At 37.5% G+C, this 21,084-nt stretch overlaps 1 protein-coding gene and 1 non-coding gene across 3 annotated transcripts in view; both read left to right on the forward strand.

The window, feature by feature from the left end:
* LRCH2 (leucine rich repeats and calponin homology domain containing 2) overlaps window positions 1–21,084 on the forward strand; it is a 119,038-nt gene that overhangs the window by 20,385 nt on the left and 77,569 nt on the right. For both annotated transcript variants that reach the window (XM_066249970.1, XM_066249971.1), the window contains exons 2-3: window positions 16,509–16,653; window positions 20,903–21,029. In XM_066249970.1, the coding sequence (XP_066106067.1) occupies window positions 16,509–16,653; window positions 20,903–21,029 (272 nt within the window). The remainder of the gene's footprint in view (window positions 1–16,508; window positions 16,654–20,902; window positions 21,030–21,084) is intronic.
* LOC136317891 (U1 spliceosomal RNA) lies at window positions 11,130–11,290 on the forward strand. The gene has a single exon (XR_010727908.1). It is a non-coding gene; the product is annotated as a U1 spliceosomal RNA (small nuclear RNA).

The raw sequence follows: 21,084 nt of genomic DNA on the forward strand, positions 1-21,084 counted from the left end.
CAGATGAGCCAGTGACTCCTTGTTCAGCCTGGCTACCTTTGGGCCCAAGGCGGTGATTTTGGGCTTGAAGTCAGTGTCCTTGGGGCTCAAACTGGCCACCTTGGGATTGCTTCTCTGATCCCATGCGCAAGCCAATGACCCTGCGCTCAAGCTGGCAACCTCTAGGTTTTGAACCTGTGACCTCAAGAGTTCCGAGTCAATGCTCTATCCACTGAGCCAACATTGATCAAACTTAGGTTGTTTCTAATTTTTTATTTTAAGTGATCCTGAAATGTACATATTTTTTGTGCATATTTATTTGGTTTAAAAAACTGCTAGAAACTTAATTCTTGGATCAATGAGTATAAATATTTTAAGTGACTTTGTTTCATATTGACAAAATTGCTTTCAAGACAGGTTACCTCGCCTGACCAGGTGGTGGCACAGCAGATAGGGCATCGGACTGGGATGCAGAGGACCCAGGTTCTAAACATCCAGGTTGCCAGCTTTAGCTCAGGTTCATCTGGTTTGAGCAAAGCTCACCAGCTTGAACCTAAGGTCGCTGGTTTGAGCAAGGGGTCACTCGGTCTGCTGTAGCCCCTTGTTCAAGGCACCTATGAGAAAGCAATCAATGAACAACTAAAGTGCTGCAATGAAGAATTGATGCTTCTCATCTCTCTCCCTTCCTGTCTATCTGTCCCTATCTGTCCTCCTCTCTCTCTGTGTCTCTGTCAAGAAACAAAAAACGACAGGTTACCTCATTCTGAATTCCCATCAGTAATGTATGGAAGTGCTCAATTCAAAGTTACCTTTCTTTCTTTTCTTTTTTCTATTAAGTGAGATACAGGGAGGCAGGGAGGCAGACTCCAGTATGTACTCAGACTAAAATACACCAGGCAAGCCCACTAGGGGGAAATGCTCTGCACATCTGGGTCCACTGCTCTGTTGCTCTGAATGGAGCTATTTCAGCGTCTGAAGCTTGGCCATGGAGCCATCCTCAGTGCCTGGGTTCAAATTCCTGGAATAATTCGAGCCATGGCTGCGGGAGGGGAAGAGAGAGACAGAAGGGGGAAGGGTAGAGAAGCAGATGGTTGATTCTTCTGTGTGCCCTGACTGGGAATCGAACCTGAGATTTCCACATGCCAGACTGATGCTCCACCTGAGCCAGCTAGCCAGGGCCAAAGTAGCCTTTCCACTTGGGCTGCCCAAGTAGCTCATCAGGGTAAAGAAGCTGAGGTACATTTACACAATGGAATACTACTCAGCCATAAAGAAGAAGGAAGTCTTACTTGTTGAGACAGCATAGATGGACTTGGAGAGTATTTTGCAAAGTGAAATAAGCCAGTTAGAGATGGCAAGTACCATATGATTTTATTCATATGTGGAATCTAATGAACAACAACAACAAAAAAGAAAAGCAAGCAAACAAACAAAAAATCTAAAGTAGCCTTGCCAACACAGAGTAATATCTTTCAAGACCTTTAAATCTGATGGGTGAATTATGGTACATTATTCATTACACTGGGGAACAAATTTTCTTTCTTTTTCTGTTGCATGAGGTTTTAGATCTGTTTTTATATATTTCTGCATCACTGATTCCAAATCTGAAGTCAGTTTTTTGGTGCATGCTCTAGTTGTTATGCAATTTTAATTTCTTTTTATTACAGTTAATGACATGCATTGGTTTTTAAATTGGAGTTTAAAGGTCAACAACTCTTGGATTGAACATAACCACAAGGCAATAAATGTTTTACAAACATTACTTTTACATAATTGTAGTTGTTTTTAAATGTAAAACATTATTATCTGATAAAAACACCCTCTTATTTTGTTTTAAGATTGAATCATGGCTTCTTTGAGTAGGCGTAAATGTAAGAATAGTCCTGACACCTTCTGTTATATATGTGGCTGTTACACACTTCAACGTCAAAGGCGCAATATTTCATCATTTGTGACACGTGCATATATTGCCTATTTTCAAGTTCCCCTTGGCAATCAAGACAAAAATTGGGCTCCTCATATTTTGTATCATAATTCTGAGGAAATGCTTCATGACTGGACAAAAGGAAAACGCAAAGGAATGCCTTTTGGTATTCCCATGGTTTGGCATGAATCTAAGCACCACAGCAGTGACTGTTATTTCTGTCTGATCCACACAAAGGGCATCGGCAAGAAAAAATGGCATATGATCGCATATCCTAATATTCCTTCAGTAATACAACCTATCCCACACTCTGAGACACTCCCAGTTCCAGTTTTCAATGGTTTATTTCTTCTAAGGATGAAGAAATTGAACATGGTGATCAAGTGTATTTTGATAAGATGCATGAGGAAATGGTTGTAGAATCTGAAGGGTCTTCTTCTGATGCCAAGCAGTCATTAACCCCTCAGCAGTTTAGCCAACCCCAATTGAATGACTTAGTAAGACATTTGGGCCTATCAAAGAAAGCAGCTGAGTTATTAGCCTCCAGGCTTCAAGAAAAGAATATACTTCACTGGTCAGCTAAAGTATCCCATTTCAGGAAGCGTGAACAAATTTTTGTGGAGTTTTTTTGTGAAGACACTTTGTTTACTGTCATGTAATCAGTAGTCTTCTCAGCCAGCTAGGAGTTACCACTTACAGTCCAACAGAATGGCGGCTATTTCTTGACAGCTCTAAATGGAGTCTGAAATGTGTTCTTGTACACAGCGGTAATGTTTATGCAGCATTTCCAATTGGTTATTCAACTCATCTGCGAGAAGATTATAATGACAAAAATTGTCCTCAACTTTCTGAAGTATGAGGATCGTAACTGGATTATTTGTGTGGATCTTAAAATGATAAATTTCCTGCTAGGACAACAGAGAGGTTTCACGAAGTATCCTTGTTTTCTGTGTTTGTGGGACAGTCGAGCTCAGGAGAAACAGTGGACACAGAAAGAATGGCTGAAATGTGGAGCTCTGGAAGTAGGGATGCAAAATATTGTGAATGAATCTGTAGTTAATCAAGACAGGATCATTTTTCCCCACTTCACATCAAACTTGACATAATGAAGCAGTTTGTTCAGGCTTTGAATAGAAAAGTGAATGCTTTCAACATATTATTTCTGCTTTTCCTGCCTTGTCTTTAGAGAAGATAAAAGGTGTATTCGATGGACGTCAAATTCGAACCCTCATACATGATGAAGAATTTGCCAGGAAGATGAATAAGGGGGAGAAAGCAGCATGGCAGTCTTTTGTGGCAGTTACAAAGAATTTCCTTTGGCATCAAAAGAGCAGAAAACTATGAACTTCTGGTTCAAAGGATGCTATTGGCTTTCCGTGACATTGAATGTAACGTGTGCGTTAAGATTCACTTCCTGAACAGTCACCTTGATAAATTTCCCAAAAATCTTGGAGCTGTTAGTGATGAGCAGACTACTGCTGGAGCATCAAACGAGATTGTCTGCAACAAGTACACAAACGCAAGAGCTACAAATGCAAATTTTGTCTGAATAGAATTTACATAAATTTTGTGCAAATTTTATGATTGTTTTAATATGTCCTATTTTGAAATTGTAGACAAATTTGATGCAATCATATATTTTAGTGTATTAATGTATTTACTGCATTATATACATTATTATATTTTCACAAAGATGATGCCCAAGAAGACATTCTACTTCATTATGTTAAACTAAATGTTGAAAATTTTACAATAATATGAAAACATAAAATCTTGAATTGCAAAAAAACTGTAGCTTACAGAGAAAAGCTAATGTCAGATTTGAGATCAGCATACTCGAATTAGGTAAGAACTAGTGTTTTTGTGGATGCAACAAAAATTTTGTTCCCCATTGTTATATATATAAATATATATTTTTTATTAACAGTGAGTGTCTTTGATACTTCTTATTTTTTAATATGTTTATGTCCTTGGCCTTGGCTTTATATATAAGTTGTTGGTATCATTTTGCTTATGATAAAATGCAATTTTTCTTTCTTTTTATATATCTAAATCTAGAAAGCTTTTTATTTGTGAATTATTTTTTTAGTTGATGCTTTGAAAGTTTTTCCTCATTATAATAGTAAATGATTATTCACTAAAATGTTTTTCTAGTTATTTTGTGATTCATTTTCATGTTTATCTTTTTTCCCCATCTGGAATTATTTTAGTAGAAGTTTTGTGGTGAGGTTATAACATTTGTCTTTTGAAAATAAGTTTTTCAAGAACCATTTAATAAGTAATACTACACTGATTGAAAAGGCCAAAATTACAGTATAATAATATATTTTATAAAGGTTGAAGTATAGTGCCCTTCTTAAACATCCCTTTGATGTTTAAATGTTGTTACGCTGTTCATTAGTCAATATTTATTGGTGAAACTGAAACACATTGTAGAATTTCCTACAGATAACTGTGCATAGAGCTGCGCTCTTTTTTTCTTCACTTTTCTTTTAAGTAAAGTCCTTCCACGTGGCTTAATAGTTGTATGACTCACAGTCTTTTTCTCACTGACCATGCATGTAATCTGCCCTCTGGTTAGCAGCTGTGGTTTCTCCTAGCAGCATCTGTTTTTGTTTGCACCCTCTCTTCTCAGCATGCCTGTGCTCAAATAGAATTTTCCGTGAATGGTTGCTGCAGGTTAGTGAGGTCTGCTTGTTATTTTTTCTCATAATTGTTGCCTTTAAAGCATTAAAAAAATTTTTTTCTAAAGTCTGCTTTGTACTTTTTTTTTCTCTCTTCACTGTACTTATGGTTAATATTTTAACTTATCATGCAGTAGCTTAGAAATTCTATAACCTGGAAGCCTTACTCATTCAACAAGGCATCAGTGTTATAAACTGACTTTTTATTATCTTGTCCTGAATGACAGGACAATACTCTTAGGGAATACTGGATCAAGAAATCACCTGTTTTTGCAGAGAGCATCTGTTGAAAGCACATGCCAGAGCCATGGGGTTGTCATTTCCCATTAGGCTTCAACATCAGAGTCTCCAGTACATCAAAGGAACTCTCCATTCTCACATGGACAGACAGCTGGGGTGCCTCCTGTGTCCTTGTTGCTTTTGTTTCTAGTCCTGCCATTTCTTTTAGATGGGAAAATAGATAAAGAAACATTAATATTAAGACCATATTAATTAGATTTTAGCTCACATTTGAGTAATATCAGTTGCTGAAAAGCACAGAAATTTTTTTTTTAATTTTCATGTTAAAAAATAACTAAGTTGGTTGATTTTATGCCTTCTCAAAAAGAGATATAATTCTGGTATATATTTTCCATGTCATAAGAACTGAATGTACCCTTGGCTGGTTGGCTCAGTGGTAGAGCATCAGCCTGGCGTGCAGGAGTCCTAGGTTCGATTCCTGGCCAGGGCACACAGGAGAATTGTCCATCTGCTTCTCCACCCCTACCCCTCTCCTTCCTCTTTGTCTCTCTCTTCCCCTCCCGCAGCCAAGGCTCCATTGGAGCAAAGTTGGCTCGGGCGCTGAGGATGGCTCCATGGCCTCTGCCTCAGAGCAGAGGCTCTGGTTGCAACAGAGCAATGCCCAAGATGGGCAGAGCATCACCCCTGGTGGACATGCCGGGTGGATCCCGGTCGGGTGCATGCAGATTCTGTCTGACTGCCTCCCCGTTTCCAACTTCAGAAAAATACAAAAAAAAAACAAAACCTGAATGTAATAGTTTGTCATCACTTTATTTTGTATCTTTATTAACATTATATATCATTATGTACAAACTATTCATTTCACAGTCATTTCTTTTGCTTTCTCTAGGGAGTTTAGATGATTGCAGAATACTTTCTCAATTTCAGTAGCTCTGAGATACTGAGGAATAGTAAGTACGTGATTTTGGCAATGTTTTAGAAGTAATAATCAGAATCTGAATGCAGCTCAGATCAAGTCCAGTGCTAGTCTGCTAAATAACTGTCACCCATCCTCTGAGATGTACCCATATTTGCGTAGTTCCTTTCACTGGAGTGTTATTATCTAAACAGATAGCAGTTGGTGCTAAAATGGCACAATTATTGGGATTGCTTAGGAATGGGGTCTGATTTGGTTTAATATTTACATAGGGCTTAATGGAATTTTGTTTGAATGAATTGACATAGAGTGTGAGGCAAGCCACGATTCTGCATGGGAAATAAGGATAATAAGGCTTGTAAGGTGCGGGTCAGGATTTGCCTGCCTCTATCCCAGCCTCTTAAGTGCTGGACCACAGAGAATTTGATATGTAAGATGTTTAATTATTTTACCTTATATAGTCTCTGAGACTGCAATTTCTGATTTCTGCTCAATAAGGAATGCACATGATATTATTGGGAGATAATTTTCCATTAGTCTTATGTTTCTGCACGTCTTGTGAATGAGTTACTAACTAACTTTTGTTCAGGCCTATCTTCTGGAAGAATGAGGTAGTGTCTTTCTTCAGAGCAAAGGAAAATCATACTTACTGTCTAGTAAAATAAAGATAATATCTCCTTTGAACAAAATACAGACATGCTTACTTTCTATTATAAAAGATTTGGATTCCCTCAGCTTTGAGTCCCTCTCCTGTAACGTGATGTATTGCATGTTCAGGCATCCATCGGTGGCCATCTGTGTTGCCCCTGTGAAATTTGATGGGGAGGGCAAGGGAACTGATACAAATATGTCAGTCGTGCCACTTGCTGTGCTGTGAATAATAAAGTCCTTTGGAGAGTCATGCCTTCTGCTAGCACCCATACAACTGTTACAGACTAACTTGTCATCTTACAAGTAGGGTAAAATCTCAGATACTTCAGAGTTCTTGTCAGGTACTCAGCACAATGGTTTTGTCTATAAGATGTTACCACTCTTTTGAAGAAACTTCTTTAATGAATTTTCTTTAATCCTTGTTTACTGAATTGGTTGAAAATATTGAAAAATTAATAAGGGTCCACTCTATAAGGAGCCAAGAAAACTATGTGTTGGCTCAGACTAAACAGTTCTGAATTGGTAAATTAAGAACAGCTGAGAGCTTTATAATAGTGTTCATTATTTTCTTAACTAAAAATTGGGACTTGAAGTAAGATTTTTGCTCTGTTTCCTATTGCAAGAAGCAACCTAGGATAAGAATGTGGTTAGAAGTTTTAGAATTGCTCTGACCCTGCTTTGTGGTTCCAATGGAACAGGATGTTTTAAATCTGCAACAGGAAGTTACAATAGTGTGTTGGAGGAGTGGAAAAGCACACATAGAACATGGTCTTTGGAGTCACATCTGTGTTTGGAACCCTAGTGCTGTCAGTTGTTATTAGTATTTTTTTAACATTGGTCATACCACTCAATCTGTCTTAGCTTCATATGCATAATAAGGAGTAATATCTATCCCAGGAGATTGTTATGAGGATTAGAAATAATTGTGCAAAGTCTATAGCATTTTGATCTGGCATATGTGATGTGTGTGTGTGTGAGAGAGGGAGAGACAGAGAGAGAGAGAATTGTGCCAGTTCCACTTAGGTTATTGTTGGTGTGAATTTAGAGTTTTGATTTCAAGTCATTTCTCCACTTAATATTCATGTTTCTTTAAGTAGAAAATCCCGTGATAATATCTTTGTCAATGATGATGATGAGCCCTAACAACACAAATTAAAGTTTTTCCAGAGGTAAAAATGTGTCAGATTTTCAAACATTGTCTAGGTTTTTTTATTTTTATTTACTTATTTATTTATTTTTGGTGACAGAGACAGAGAGAGACAGAGAGAGGGACAGATCAGGACAGACAGGAAGGGAGAGAATTGAGAAGCATCAATTCTTTGTTGTGACACCTTAGTTGTTAATTGATTGATTTCTCATATGTGCCTTGACCTGGGGCCTTCGGCAGAGCAAGTCACCCCTTGCTCAAGCCAGCGACCTTAGGCTTAAGCTGGTGAGCTGTGCTCAAACCAGATGAGCCCAAGCTCAAGCCGGCAACTTCGGGGTTTCAAACCCGGGTGCTCTGCATCCCAGTCCAGACGCTCTATCCACTGCACCACTGCCTGGTCAGGTTTTTTTTTTCTTTTTTTCTTTATAGGAGGGATTATAGCAATCTGAATTTTTTTTATTTTTTTAAATGATTTTATTTATTTATTTATTTACAGAGACAGAGAGAGAGTCAGAGAGAGGGATAGACAGGGACAGACAGACAGGAATGGAGAGATGAGAAGCATCAATCATTAGTTTTTCATTGCACATTGCAACACCTTAGTTGTTCATTGACTGATTTTTCATATGTGCCTTGACCGCGGGCCTTCAGCAGACCGAGTAACGCCTTGTTCAAGCCAGCAACCTTGGGCTCAACTCAAACCAGATGAACCCGCGCTCAAGCTGGCTACCTTGGAGTCTCGAACCTGGGTCCTCTGCATCCCAGTCTGACGCTCTATCCACTGCGCCACCACCTGGTCAGGCGCAATCTGTATTTTAAATATCACCTAAAGAAGACTCATGTATCTTAGTTTAAGTTTTAACAATTTGTGACAAAAACTGTATACCCTCTAGTACACTGGTTAAGATAAAACTAAAATTCGGATGAGTAGTATAGTATAATACAATGATTTTCAACTGGTGTGAATTCTGGTGTGCTGCAATAATTTTTTAAACATGCACTACCTGATTATTTAGTCAGGGACACTGACCTCTTTGCCCTTAGATTCCCAAATAAAATGATAACAGCAAACACATCACTAGCTGTCTGGTGTCAATGAATCAAAATTATAACTTTTTTTTAGCTCAATAGGCAGAAAATATAGTTTCTGGTATGCTGCAGAATTTTAGTAATTACATTATGTGTGCCGTGAGATGAAAGAGGTTGGAAATTGCTGGTATAATAGCATAATTTCTGAAAGTCATTTTCTATACCTTGGCAGGAGGGCTAGCCAATGGGCCAGGAGTTGCACTGCGTGGCAGATGGACCCGCCTGTGGCTCATGTGGCTACAGCTTGAGAGGCAGCAGATTTCAATTCCATCTGACTCCTCTCCTCCATTCCCTAGCTTCCCTGACCTCTGAAGCTCAAGAGTGTTACAGAACATAATTTAAATCAGATTATTTAAAATGATCTATTAATTTCTCTAACAGACTCCCAGCAGTTTTACAAGGAACCTTTCGAAGGAAGGCAGGAAACAGTACCCAGTAGTTTGTCTACTGTTGAGTTGCTGCTAATACTGCTTGATATGATTTATGATTAAAATCAAGACAAAAGAAAAATAGTTCAATGTTTATAAAGGTGCTTATTCCCAAGGATGCTAATTAACTGAGATACTCCCTTAATGCTTAAGAAAAATAAATACACAGCTATTTAATTTTAAAGAAATTTTGAAGACATTCTCTCATTAATTCTGATAAACAGTTTTTGAGAAGCATGTTAGTTTCCTGTGGCTACTGCAACAAATTACCACAAACTTGGTGATTTAAAACAACAGAAATTTACTCTTTTACAGTTCTGGAGACCAGAAGTCTGAAACGATCCTTATAGGACTAAAATCCTGCAGGGGTGTATGCCCTCCATCCCTTGCTTCTCTTCAAGCTTCTGGTGACTTCTGTCATTTCTTGGCTGCATCTCTCCAATGTCTGCCTCCATCTTCACATGGCCTACTCTCCTCAGTGTCTGTCTAATCTCTCTCTGCCTTCCTCTTATGAGGATTACATGTGATGATATTTTTAAAGCCCATCTCGATGATCCAGGATAATCTCATTGCAAAATTCTTAATGAAATCTACAAACTTTTTTTTTAAAGATTTCTTTTTTTTAAACTTTTTAAAAAAATTTTATTCATTTTAGAGAGGAGAGAGAAAGGGAAAGAGACAGAGAAGCAGAGAGAGAGGAGAGAGAGACACAGAGAGAAGGTGGGGAGGAGCAGGAAGCATCAATTCCCATACGTGCCTTGACCAGGCAAGCCCAGGGTTTTGAACCAGCAACCTCAGCATTCCAGGTCGAGGCTTTATCCACTGCGCCACCACAGGTCAGGCTACATCTACAAACTTTTTACCTTATAAACCAACATCCATAGGCTTCAAGAATTAGGACCTGATATCTTTAGGGGCTTCTATTCAGCTCACTACAGGAAGATAAAGAATAAAATTATTTTAAAAACTTTAATTTATTGACCTTGGTTGGTTGGCTCAGCGGGAAAGCACTGGCCCGGCATGTAGAAGGCACAGGTTTGATTCCCGGCAGGGCACACAGGAGAAGTGCCCATCTGTTTCTCTGCCCTTTCCTCTCTCCTTTCTCTGTATCTCTCTCTTCCCTTCCCACAGCCAAGGCTCCACTGGAGCAAAGTTGGCCCGGGCATTGAGGCCATGGCCTCTACCCCAGGCACTGGCATGGCTCCGGTTGCAAGGGAGCAACACCCCAGATGGGCACAGCATTGCCCCCTGTAGAGTATGCCGGGTGGATCCCGGTCGGGCGCATGCAGGAGTCTCTCTGCCTCCCCACTTCTCACTTCAGAAAAGTATATATAAAAAAATTAATTTATTGATTTGAAAGGAGAAGGAGAGGCAAAGAGTGAGAGAGAGAGAGAGTGTTGTTCCACTTGTCTATGCATTCTTTGGTTGACTCTCGTATGTGCTCTGACTGGAGATCAAATTCTTAACCTTGTTGTATAGGGATAATGCTCCTACCAACTGAGCTACCCAGCCAGGGCAATAAGGAACACATTTTAATTTCCTTTTTGTGTGTGTGGGAAAGGTGAAACATCTTTATATTTTCTTTTTTCAAGGTCTACTTGTCTTCTTAAAAAGCAGGCTTTAAAATTGTGTAATGAATCTCTCTATAAGGAATAAATTGTCTTTCCATCTTTAGGTGGAACCATATTAAATTAAATATTAATGTTACATGTATTTTTGAATATAGTATGTTCATTATTAGTTATATTATTCTAGTTGCTATAGATTACATGTTAATTAAATGATTTTTAATGTTATAAAAACTTTAATTGTACAAGATAAATTTAAATCAGTTTATATTTTAATCTATTACATTTATATAGAAGTTAATTTTAACTTTTTATTTTTTTAATGTTTATTTTATTGATTTTAGAGAGAGGAAGGGAGAAAGAGAGAGACAGGAACACTGCTCTGCTCCTGTATGTGCCCTAACCAGGGATCAAACTGTCAACTTCTATGCTTTGGAACAATGCTCTAACAAACTGAGCTATCTGGCCAGGGCAGTTTTAACTTTTTAAAGGAAAATATGGTGACACTTACCTGGCAAGAGATACCATGATCCTGAAGGTGGTTTTCCCAGGGCAAGGCTTAGCAATTGCACTCTGGGTGTGCTAATGCCTGTGGTATTCCCAAATGTGGGAAACTCAAGTGCATAATTTGTGTAGTGGGGGACTGCATTTGCGCTCTCCCCTATTACAAAAAAAAAAGTAAAATATGAGATGCTGTTAGTGTGAAATAGTTCAAGAAATTAAGATACAAACTGTTTTGTATATTTCTCATCTTTCCTTCCATGATTGTATTTTTCTTTTGGCACTGTTCTTCTGTTTACTCAATTCTTAGAAAGGATGTTTATACAGATTCAAAATCTGAAAAGCCCTAGAACAAGATTTCCTTAATTTGAGGTTTTATAATAGCTTGAGTTTTAATTTTGACTTTATTATGCTTTATTTGATTTGACTCAAATTAGATTAATAATTATAATTTTAAGTGTTTACTAAATAAATATATTAGTTGTCTAGAAAATAGCTTGTGAATGTAATTTTTAAAAAAGTTTTTATTGACTTTAGATAGAGGGGGGAGAGAGAAAGAAAGAGTGGGGGAGGTGAGGAGCATGAAGCATGAAATCATAGTAGTTACTTCTCATATGTGCCTTGAGCAGGCAAGCCCAGGGTTTTGAACATGAACTGGTGACCTCAGCGTTTCTGGTCAATGCTTTATCCACTGCACCACCAAAGACCAGGCAAATTGGGATTTTATAATACTTTTTTTGTAATTTAATTTTTTTAGAGGGGAAGTAATATAAAGCATCACACATAATATGTTATTATAATAATACCTTGATATTATTTAAATTATTTTATTAAAATCACTTATTACTAATACTGATATTTTGGCTTTTTCTTTTTTTTTTGACAGAGACAGAGAAAGACTCAGAGAGAGGTACATCTAGGGACAGACAGGAAGGGAGAGAGATGAGAAACATCAATTCTTCGTTGTGGCACCTTAGTTGTTCAATGATTGCTTTCTCATATGTGCTTGACTGGTGGGCTACAGCAGAGTAAGTGACCCCTTGTTCAAGCTAGCAACCTTTGGGCTCAAGCCCGTGACATGGGTCATGTCTATGATCCCACACTCAAGCCAGCGACCCCACACTCAAGCCGGTACTTTGGGGTTTCGAACCTGGGTCCTCCGTGTCCCAGTCCGATGCTCTATCCACTGTTACCACCACCTGGTCAGGCTTGACTTTTTCTCTAGTTACTTTTTGAACACTTCTATTTTCCCTACATCATTATTTTCAGTCTTTTCTGCTTGCTGGGTTTTTTTTTTGTGTGTGTGTGTGTGTGTTTTTGTCTATTCAGATTGTAAATGTTAGCCATCTTAATGGTCCATTCTTTTTAATTTTTGTTTTTATTTATTGATTTTAGTGAGAGAGGAAGGGAGAGACAGGAACATCAGTCTATTCCTGTATGTGTCCTGACTGGGGATAGAAACAGTGACTTCTATGCTTCAGGACAATGCTCTAACCAACTATCTAGAGCTATCCCTCTAGGGCAGTGATGGGCAATCTTTTGAGCTTGGTGTGTCAAAATTCACCAAAAAACCGAGCATAACTCAAGTGGTGTGTCACTTCGAGAAAAAAACCATAATTTCACAATATTTATAGTTTAAATAACAAAAATGTATAATTGTAATATATAACTATTTAATAAACCCAAAACTAATTATTTAACTTACCTGCTTAGTGACGTCTTTGTTCATCTGTCAGTCGGTTTCTTTTGTTGGTCTTGATATTATTTAACTTGTGTGGGGTGCCGTGAACTAAGATAAGTGAGGGGGGGAATTCTTTAACTAACCTGCCTATTAGTGACTTTTTTGTTGCTGAATTTCATTGGCTAAATCTTCAATTGAAGGTTGGTATTTTATATACTTTAAGCCCAAGCAAGTGCTACTAACTTCATCTGTCAATCTGTTTCTTTTGTTGGTTTTGATATTATTTAACGCTGAGAATAAAGTCTCACAAAAGTATGTAGTGGGAAGAATTGTGAGTAAAGCCATTGCTATATTTTTCAGGGTGCTAAAAGTGTCTGGTAATCGGTTCCAGGCACTCCAAATTTCCTGTTCGTAGTGGCACTCCTCTTGATTCTCCAAGTGGCACCTTTCCAGATTCTCAAGCTTTGACCTCAAGTCGACAAACACCTGAGCCCAGATGCTGTCTTGTAATTCTGCAAGTTGCATCTTATGTAAAGTAATATGGCTGCCGCTATTTCTAATGGCAGGAAACGGCACCCATAGCACAGGCCCTCTCCTCTCCCAGTCTCCCCCCACTTATCTCAGTAATGATGGTCAATTAGAAATTCACGACACTTCAGAACAGTTGATTGGATGATGGTTGCTGTGGTTATGTGGTTGCTGGTAATGGCGATCACAGGGCCCCAGAAATGCATCCCCCACGGCATTCTGCTGCTCCCTGCTCCTCCGGCCAGAAGTGAGGTCATAGATCCCCTAACGGCCTAACCAGAAGTCCCAGAACTAGATGCTTTGTGCCAGAGTTCTGTTGTTTTGGCCTAAAGACCTCTGGCACAGAGTGTCTACACTACAGCAAATGTTTTATCCTTGGCTACTGCACCTGGCCATGCAGGAGCCGAGGGTGAAACGTCCTTCTCGGTGTATGGCCCCATACTTCTCTGATATGCAGCCGCATGCAGCCGTATGTCATGGAAAATGGCTACGCGTGTCAGTGCTGACACGTGTGTCATAGGTTCTCCATCACGGCTCTAGGGCCTAATGGCCTGTTCTTGAACTTTTTTCCCACCTCAGTTCCTCCGATGTTTGGTGATATCTTACATTTCTATGATTTTGTAGTACTAATCATATCCCCCCAACTTTCAATTTTGTGTGTATCTATCCTAGACTGCACTTCTGATATCCAGAATCATGTGACTAAGCATTTCTTAGATTCCCCAATGGATCTTTCAGATATCTGCTTACACTAATATAAAATTGCACCCTTGATTCCAACCTCTGCTTCAAGAAACAAACAAACAAAAAAACCCCAACAGCAATAACATCAAAAAATCTTGTTCCACCTCCTGTTCTTCCATTAATATCCTTTACATGCCTAAACCAGATCCCTGGGTGCCATCCTTAATTCTTTCCTCTTGTTTACCCCACGTAGACAATCACTTGTTCATTTTCTGTGAGTACCAGTATCAAAATATATTTCAAATTTTGTCTACTTTTCTTATCCCAATTTTTGCTATCTTAATTCAAGCTATTGTCATCTATCTCTAAGACAACCATATTATTTTATTATTTATCGATACTTAACGCTAGATATTGTTTTCAGGAATTCAGATTAATTGTAAGCATTAATTTTTAACTCCTAGGATTCTGAAGTTATAAGAATAAAAGTCCCGCCTGACCTGTGGTGGCGCAGTGGATAAAGCGTTGACCTGGAAACGCTGAGGTCGCTGGTTCAAAACCCTGGGCTTGCCTGGTCAAGGCACATATGGGAGTTGATGTTTCCTGCTCCTTCCTCCCCCTTCTCTCTCTCTCTCTGCCTCTCACTCTCTCCCCTCTCTAAAAATTAATGAAAAAAATTAAGAATAAGAGTACCAACCCTAAATATAAAAGAAACATAAACTAAAAAAAAAGCAATGACTTAATTTTTTCTTCATTAATACAATGGATGGTACTTGGTTGTTTAGAGGAGGTAAGCCAGAATATTGAGAAACTTCTATTTCAAGTTCATATTTTGGTTTCTTGGAATTCTGACTATCCTTTTATATAGTTATTCAGAATCAGTCCTGGCTAGTTGCTCAGTTGGTTAAAGCATCATCCCAGTATGCCAAGGTTGTGGGTTCAATATCTGGTCAGGGCATATACAAGATTCCGTAAATAAGCGGAACAACAAATCGATGTCTCTCTCTCTCTTCCCCTTCCTCTTCCTCTAAAATCAATTGAAAAAGAATCATATGGTAGAAGGAAGAGAACCCAAATTAATTTTGATATTATATAAGTGTAACTACTGTTTTCTTTAGCCAATTATAAAATCTTGCATTAGGTGAGTGTGTGTGTAATATACAAAATATGTTAATGCATGTATATTAATGTTCTGAATAGGGAATTTACTATATTGCTAAGTAAACAAGACTGCATCTCTCTGAGGAATTTGAACATTGGTAGGAAGCTGTTCTTACGAGGGCAGACCAGATACTAAGGTACATTAGGCTAAGCTACGGTGCAGATGTTCTTCCCAACAGAAGTAAATACTAATGGTACGTTTTTAAACAAATAATTATAGTGAATTAATGTAAGCAGAGTATATTTCTATGATAAGCCAGCTAGCTAGTTTGATAATTGTTTAGGCAGTGGTTCTCAACAGGGGTAGGGGGATTTTCAACCCAGGGGACCTTTTTGTAGCTGCCTGGACTAGAGAGTGTTACTGGCATCTAATAGGTAGATGCCAGGAATGCTAACTATCTGCAATGTGCAGGATAGCCCCATACTGAAAATAGTGATACAGCCCAAAAAAGGTCAACAGTATTTTGGTTGAGAAACTCTTTTAGGTAATTTTTTTACCTGCCCCATGATATCCTAAATATTTTTCAAAATTTCATTTAACAAATAAACTTTTAATAGATTTCATGATCTTATTTTTGTAATAGAAGTATATTTGTGTGTACTGGAATACCTTATGAGAGGAAAGAATCAAAGATAAATGCCAAGTTTCTGGCTTGAGCAACGCACCAGGAGGATGTTGGTGACGTTATTTGCGATGAGAGAAACAGATGTGTGGAATAAAATCTTCAGTTCAGATTTTACACTTGTAGAATCTGAAGTACCTGAGAGAGACCAAGAAGTCCCGAGGATTAGAACTTAGGTGTTCAGACACATCTTTAAATTGAAGTTTGTTAGTGCATGAATATAAATTAGCCCTGGGATTGGATGAAATCACTCACCAGTGTGTATCTTAGGAAGGAAAGTGTAGCACAGCCTTTAGGAACACCAACTTCACAATATGGGTAGAGGCACCATCTAACAGACTAAGAAGTAGCCAGATATATAATAAGAAATGATCCAGAAGTGTGATCTTCCAAGCTGAGGGAAAAGAAATATTTTCATTATTCTTGGTTATTGATACGGAAGCTGTATCTGACTTTGGTGAGTATGAGAGTGAGTAGAAACCAAATTACAGTGGGTAGAGAAGTCTATAGTAAGAACTTTAGTTGTGTTGTAGATTTATGTATATTTGGCTATTAAGGTCTTCAAGGTCATGGTGAATAACATTTTATAATATAATAAATGGTTGCTTGGATTCTAAGTGATTTAGCACATATGGAAATAGTTCTGTTTATTACCACAGATAAAGGTGTATATTTGACACTCAGACATTACTTTTGTTTTTCAGATCTTTCAAGAAATCGTTTTTCAGAAATTCCTTCTGATGTCTGGTTATTTGCTCCTCTTGAAACATTAAATTTATACCATAATTGCATCAAAACCATTCCTGAAGCCATTAAAAACCTGCAGATGTTAACATACCTTAACCTTAGGTAAGGAGTGATTTTTTGGGTAAATTTTTTTGTTATAGTTCTAATCCTTTTAGTAGCAAAGGAATGTGTTTGGTTTGGCTATATAGCCTGTATTTATCTCAGTAGTATCCTATTTGTATTTTTTGTGTGTCCACATACTTTATAACCCTTTAGTCTTGTTCTTGACAGCAGTGCTTTTCAAAGTAATGTGCACAGGAATCAACTGGGAATTAAACTGCAATTTGGATTCTGTAGGTCTGCAGTGTGGCTTGCATTTCTAACAAGCCCTATGGGAATGCCCATGCCTGCTGGTTCTTAACTCACTTTGAATGGCAAGGCTTTACATCAGAATTATTTTACTGAAATCATAGCACCACAATACCGATCTGTTCATGTGCAGCCTCAGTTATAGCACACATTATAAAAAAAGTCTTTGTGATATTTTTCACACTTGTGTGACTTTCATTTGTTACTTCAAGGATGAGTAGATTGGGATAGGAATGTTCGAATATTAGGAGGTGGGTCACAATTAATGTTAGTATCGAATAAGTGCTTACTGTGTGCCAGGTGGTGTTACAAATACTTTACATATATTACCTCATCTTCACAAAAGTATTTGAGATACGTAGTTTTATTATCCCTATATTAAAGATGAGGAAACTGAAGCACAGAGGTTAACTATTTGTCCGTATATCTATCTATATCTATATATATAGATAACAATGTTATATATAATGTCTATATATAAACAGTTGCATTTATTTTATATATAAAATATATAGTGATATATATAACAAAATTATATTTATTTTATATATATTAAAATATATATTGTGGCATATGTGCACACATGCATCTATGCACACACATGCACACACAAACACACATCGTGGCAGAGCCAAGATTATAATCAAAGTAGTATGGCTGTACAAATCTCATTCTTAAGCCATTGCCTTATATTTAAACCAGAGTGTATGTTTAATAAGAATAAGAAAAAAATTTCCCTGTCAGGAGAATGACATTGAGTGGAAACTGGTATATTGTTACAATTTTAGAAATTCTTTTATTTGTTGAGTTATAAAGGATAATTTCTTTCCCCTTCTTAACAAAGTTACTTGTTTAAATTCCCATACAGGGAAGTAGTAAATATAATTAATATACATAAATAATAATGTTCCTTTCTCGTTGTGATAGATTGTTATTGTATATATGTCTCCCCCAGTGGTGTCACCTGGTAGAATATACTATTTTAACTGAAACCACTTTACATCTTAAAATGTTCGAGGAATTTCCTTCTATAAATGTCAGTCATTTGGGGTGGCCTTTTCTTTAATTAGGTACATAATCTCCTTGGCCTGGCTTGGCAGAGGTTTGAGGAAAGCGAGGTATTTTTAAATTTGTCTTTGTTTCATTTTGTTCTTTTATGGAAAAATGTCACTTGTCCAAAATTGAATTACATTTCTATAGTAACATGTATAGTGTATTTCAGAATGCAATCATACCTCAGATATTGTGGGTTTGGTTCCAGACCACCATAATAAAGTAGGTATTGCAATAATTTGAGTCGTAATTTTTTTGCTGGTGGAGGATCTTGTCTTCATTTGTAGAAAATTCAACAGCTGTGAAGTGCAATAAAACGAAGCACCATCAAATGAGGTATATGTCTGTAGTTTCATTAAAACTTTCTCTGATTCTTTCTTGTTTTGATCTCTAAAAGTTAACTTCTGATTTTTATTTACAGTCACAAAAATTGTGAACAGATTCTATTGAAATATCATTTGTTCTAATGACTGACTTCCGTTGACTATCTCTATAACATGACTCACTAGCCATGTTTAAAAAAATCAAATTCTGGAGAGAACTTACTGTGCTAAATCAATGGAACTGATTTTTTTTAAGTGAGAGGAGGGGAGACAGAGACAGACTCCCACATGCACCCCGACTGGGATCCACTCGGCAAGCTCACTAGGGGAAGACGCTCTGCCCATCTGGGGCATTGCTCCTTTGCTTAGCAACCAAGCTTTTAGTGCCTGAGGTAGAGGCCATGGAACCATCCTTAATCCCCTCCCTGGGGTGAACTCGGTACAATGGAGCCATGGCTGCAGGAGAAAAAGAGAGAGAGAAAGAGAGAATGAGAGGGGAAGGGGTGGAGAAGGAGAGGGGCGCCTCTCCTGTGTGGGCATCAAACTCAAGACATCTATATGCAGGACTGATGCTCTACTCTTGAACCAATCGTTCAGGGCCTAATGAACCTGATTCTTAAGGAAGCAAATTAGTAAATTTTTAAATTTTTTTTGGTGTAAGGCAGAGTAGAATATACAGGGTGGGGAAAAAGTAGATTTACAGTTGTGAGTGTTGTGAGTACACGAAAAGTTTATTTTTGTATTTTGTTAATTATATTACTTTCCATACAAACAACTGTGAACCTACTTTCCCCTCACCCTGTATTTGTATATGCCATTATTTTTTCTGTTTATATTACTTTTTATTTTGGTCAAACTTAATGATTTTTAAACTCTTTTTCTCTTCTTGTATACCACCCCCACTTTTAAGTAGACTCTTGCAGGAAGACCCTTATGTTCTTCATCCTGTTTGATCCTAAATGTGCCAAGAGTTGTGACAGGCCCCTGGCATATTTGACATTCCAGCAGCTGACCAAGATTCTTGTTCTAAAGACATTATATATATATATATAGAAGACAATATATATTATATATATATATATATATATATATATATATATATATATATATATATTAAGTCTATTCCAGGTCTAAAGCCAGTCTAATGTTTCTGGATATCCTCTGCAGGCATAGAGTGAGGTGAAAGCTTTTGAAATTCCTCTCTTGGGGTATCACAGGGCTTCTATTGTGCACATTACACAAAATGCTAGGTACATACAGGTCTATAAATATCACTTTAAGAAACAAGAAAAATAATAGCTTACTGCTTATGAATGCTTGGTATAGTATGTAAATGTAATGGTACATTTATATAGTTTGATAGTAGGACTATCTTAGTCCATTCAGGCTGCTATAACAGAGTGCCATAGAGTGGGTGGTTTATAAAACAACAAAAATTTTTCACAGTTTTGGAGGCTGAGAAGTCCAAGATCAAGGCACTGGCAAATTTAATGTCTGGTGAGGACCCGCTTCCTGGTCCTCAGGCTGTGCTTTCATGTAGTAGAAGGGCTGAGGGAGCTCTTTTGGTCCTCTGTTACAAGGACACTTATACCATTCAAGAGGACTCTGCCCTCGTGACCTTATCACCTCCCAAATGCCCCACTAATATCATCACCTTGGGGATTAGGTTTTAACACTGTAGTTGTTGGGGAGGATACACAAACATTCGATATATAACGGATCTTTTGGATCAGTCTGTATTGGTGTATAAATTTGACCACAGTAGTTTCAGGGTACAGAACCCAGAGCCAGATTGCCTGGATTTGAATGTCGGTTCTCCCTCTTACCAACTGACAGACTTTGAGGAGTTTATAAATCTCTTTTTCACTATATCTTCATCTGTAAAATGGGCATCATGATAACATCTATCTAAAGTAGGTTGTTGTGAGAGTAAGTCAAATTAATTGATGTAAAGTGCTCTGTGCGTGGCCTGGCACATAGTAAGCACTCAATAAACGTTAGTTATATTTAAATGTATCTACAGAGATAAGAATGTATCAACTTGCGCTGAGAGAAAGGTGTTAGTAGGCTATTCTATCATAAACTTTTAACAGAAGGAAATGTGTTAGGGTTATTACATGTTCTTGAAGATATTTATTATCCTATTCATTCTTTTATTAACTTAAACATAGTGCATGGAAATTCTTCCTTGGAGCCTTTCCCTAGTTAGAGGCATGGAGCTATAGAATATAGTGAAATTATAGTAGAAAGGAAGTTCCTGGCATTTTCTAGCTCAGAAGAATGATCTGGGTATTGAGAACTGGTGGTGTGTAGGGCAGTATCGTAGGTAACAGCACAGGCTTTGCTGTCCGCTGTGCCTGGGGAAGTCACTTAACTGGTTTTTACCTTTGTTTCCTTATTTGTATAATGGCACTAATAATACTACTTATCTTGTGGGATTAATGTGAGGATTCAATGAGATACTTCATATAAAGATTTTAGCTTGATACAAAGTAAGCGTTCATTAAATGATGACTATTATTATGTCAAAGCTTCTTATTTACTTTTGAGGTGATTTGTTCCTTTTCAACATAACAAGTCAGGTTTCAGACATATTTCTCATAATGAGACTTTCTTATTCTTTTCAGTCGAAATCTTTTATCAGCATTGCCAAAATACTTATTTGATCTTCCTCTTAAAGTTTTGGTCATCAGTAATAATAAACTGGTATCCATTCCAGAAGAAATTGGGAAGTTAAAAGATTTAATGGAGTTGGTGAGTAAAACAGTTGTATTGATTGTATATAATATGTATAATACATACTTTTATG

Source organism: Saccopteryx bilineata, chromosome X (assembly GCF_036850765.1).
Source record: "Saccopteryx bilineata isolate mSacBil1 chromosome X, mSacBil1_pri_phased_curated, whole genome shotgun sequence".
In the NCBI taxonomy this organism is placed as follows: domain Eukaryota; kingdom Metazoa; phylum Chordata; class Mammalia; order Chiroptera; family Emballonuridae; genus Saccopteryx; species Saccopteryx bilineata.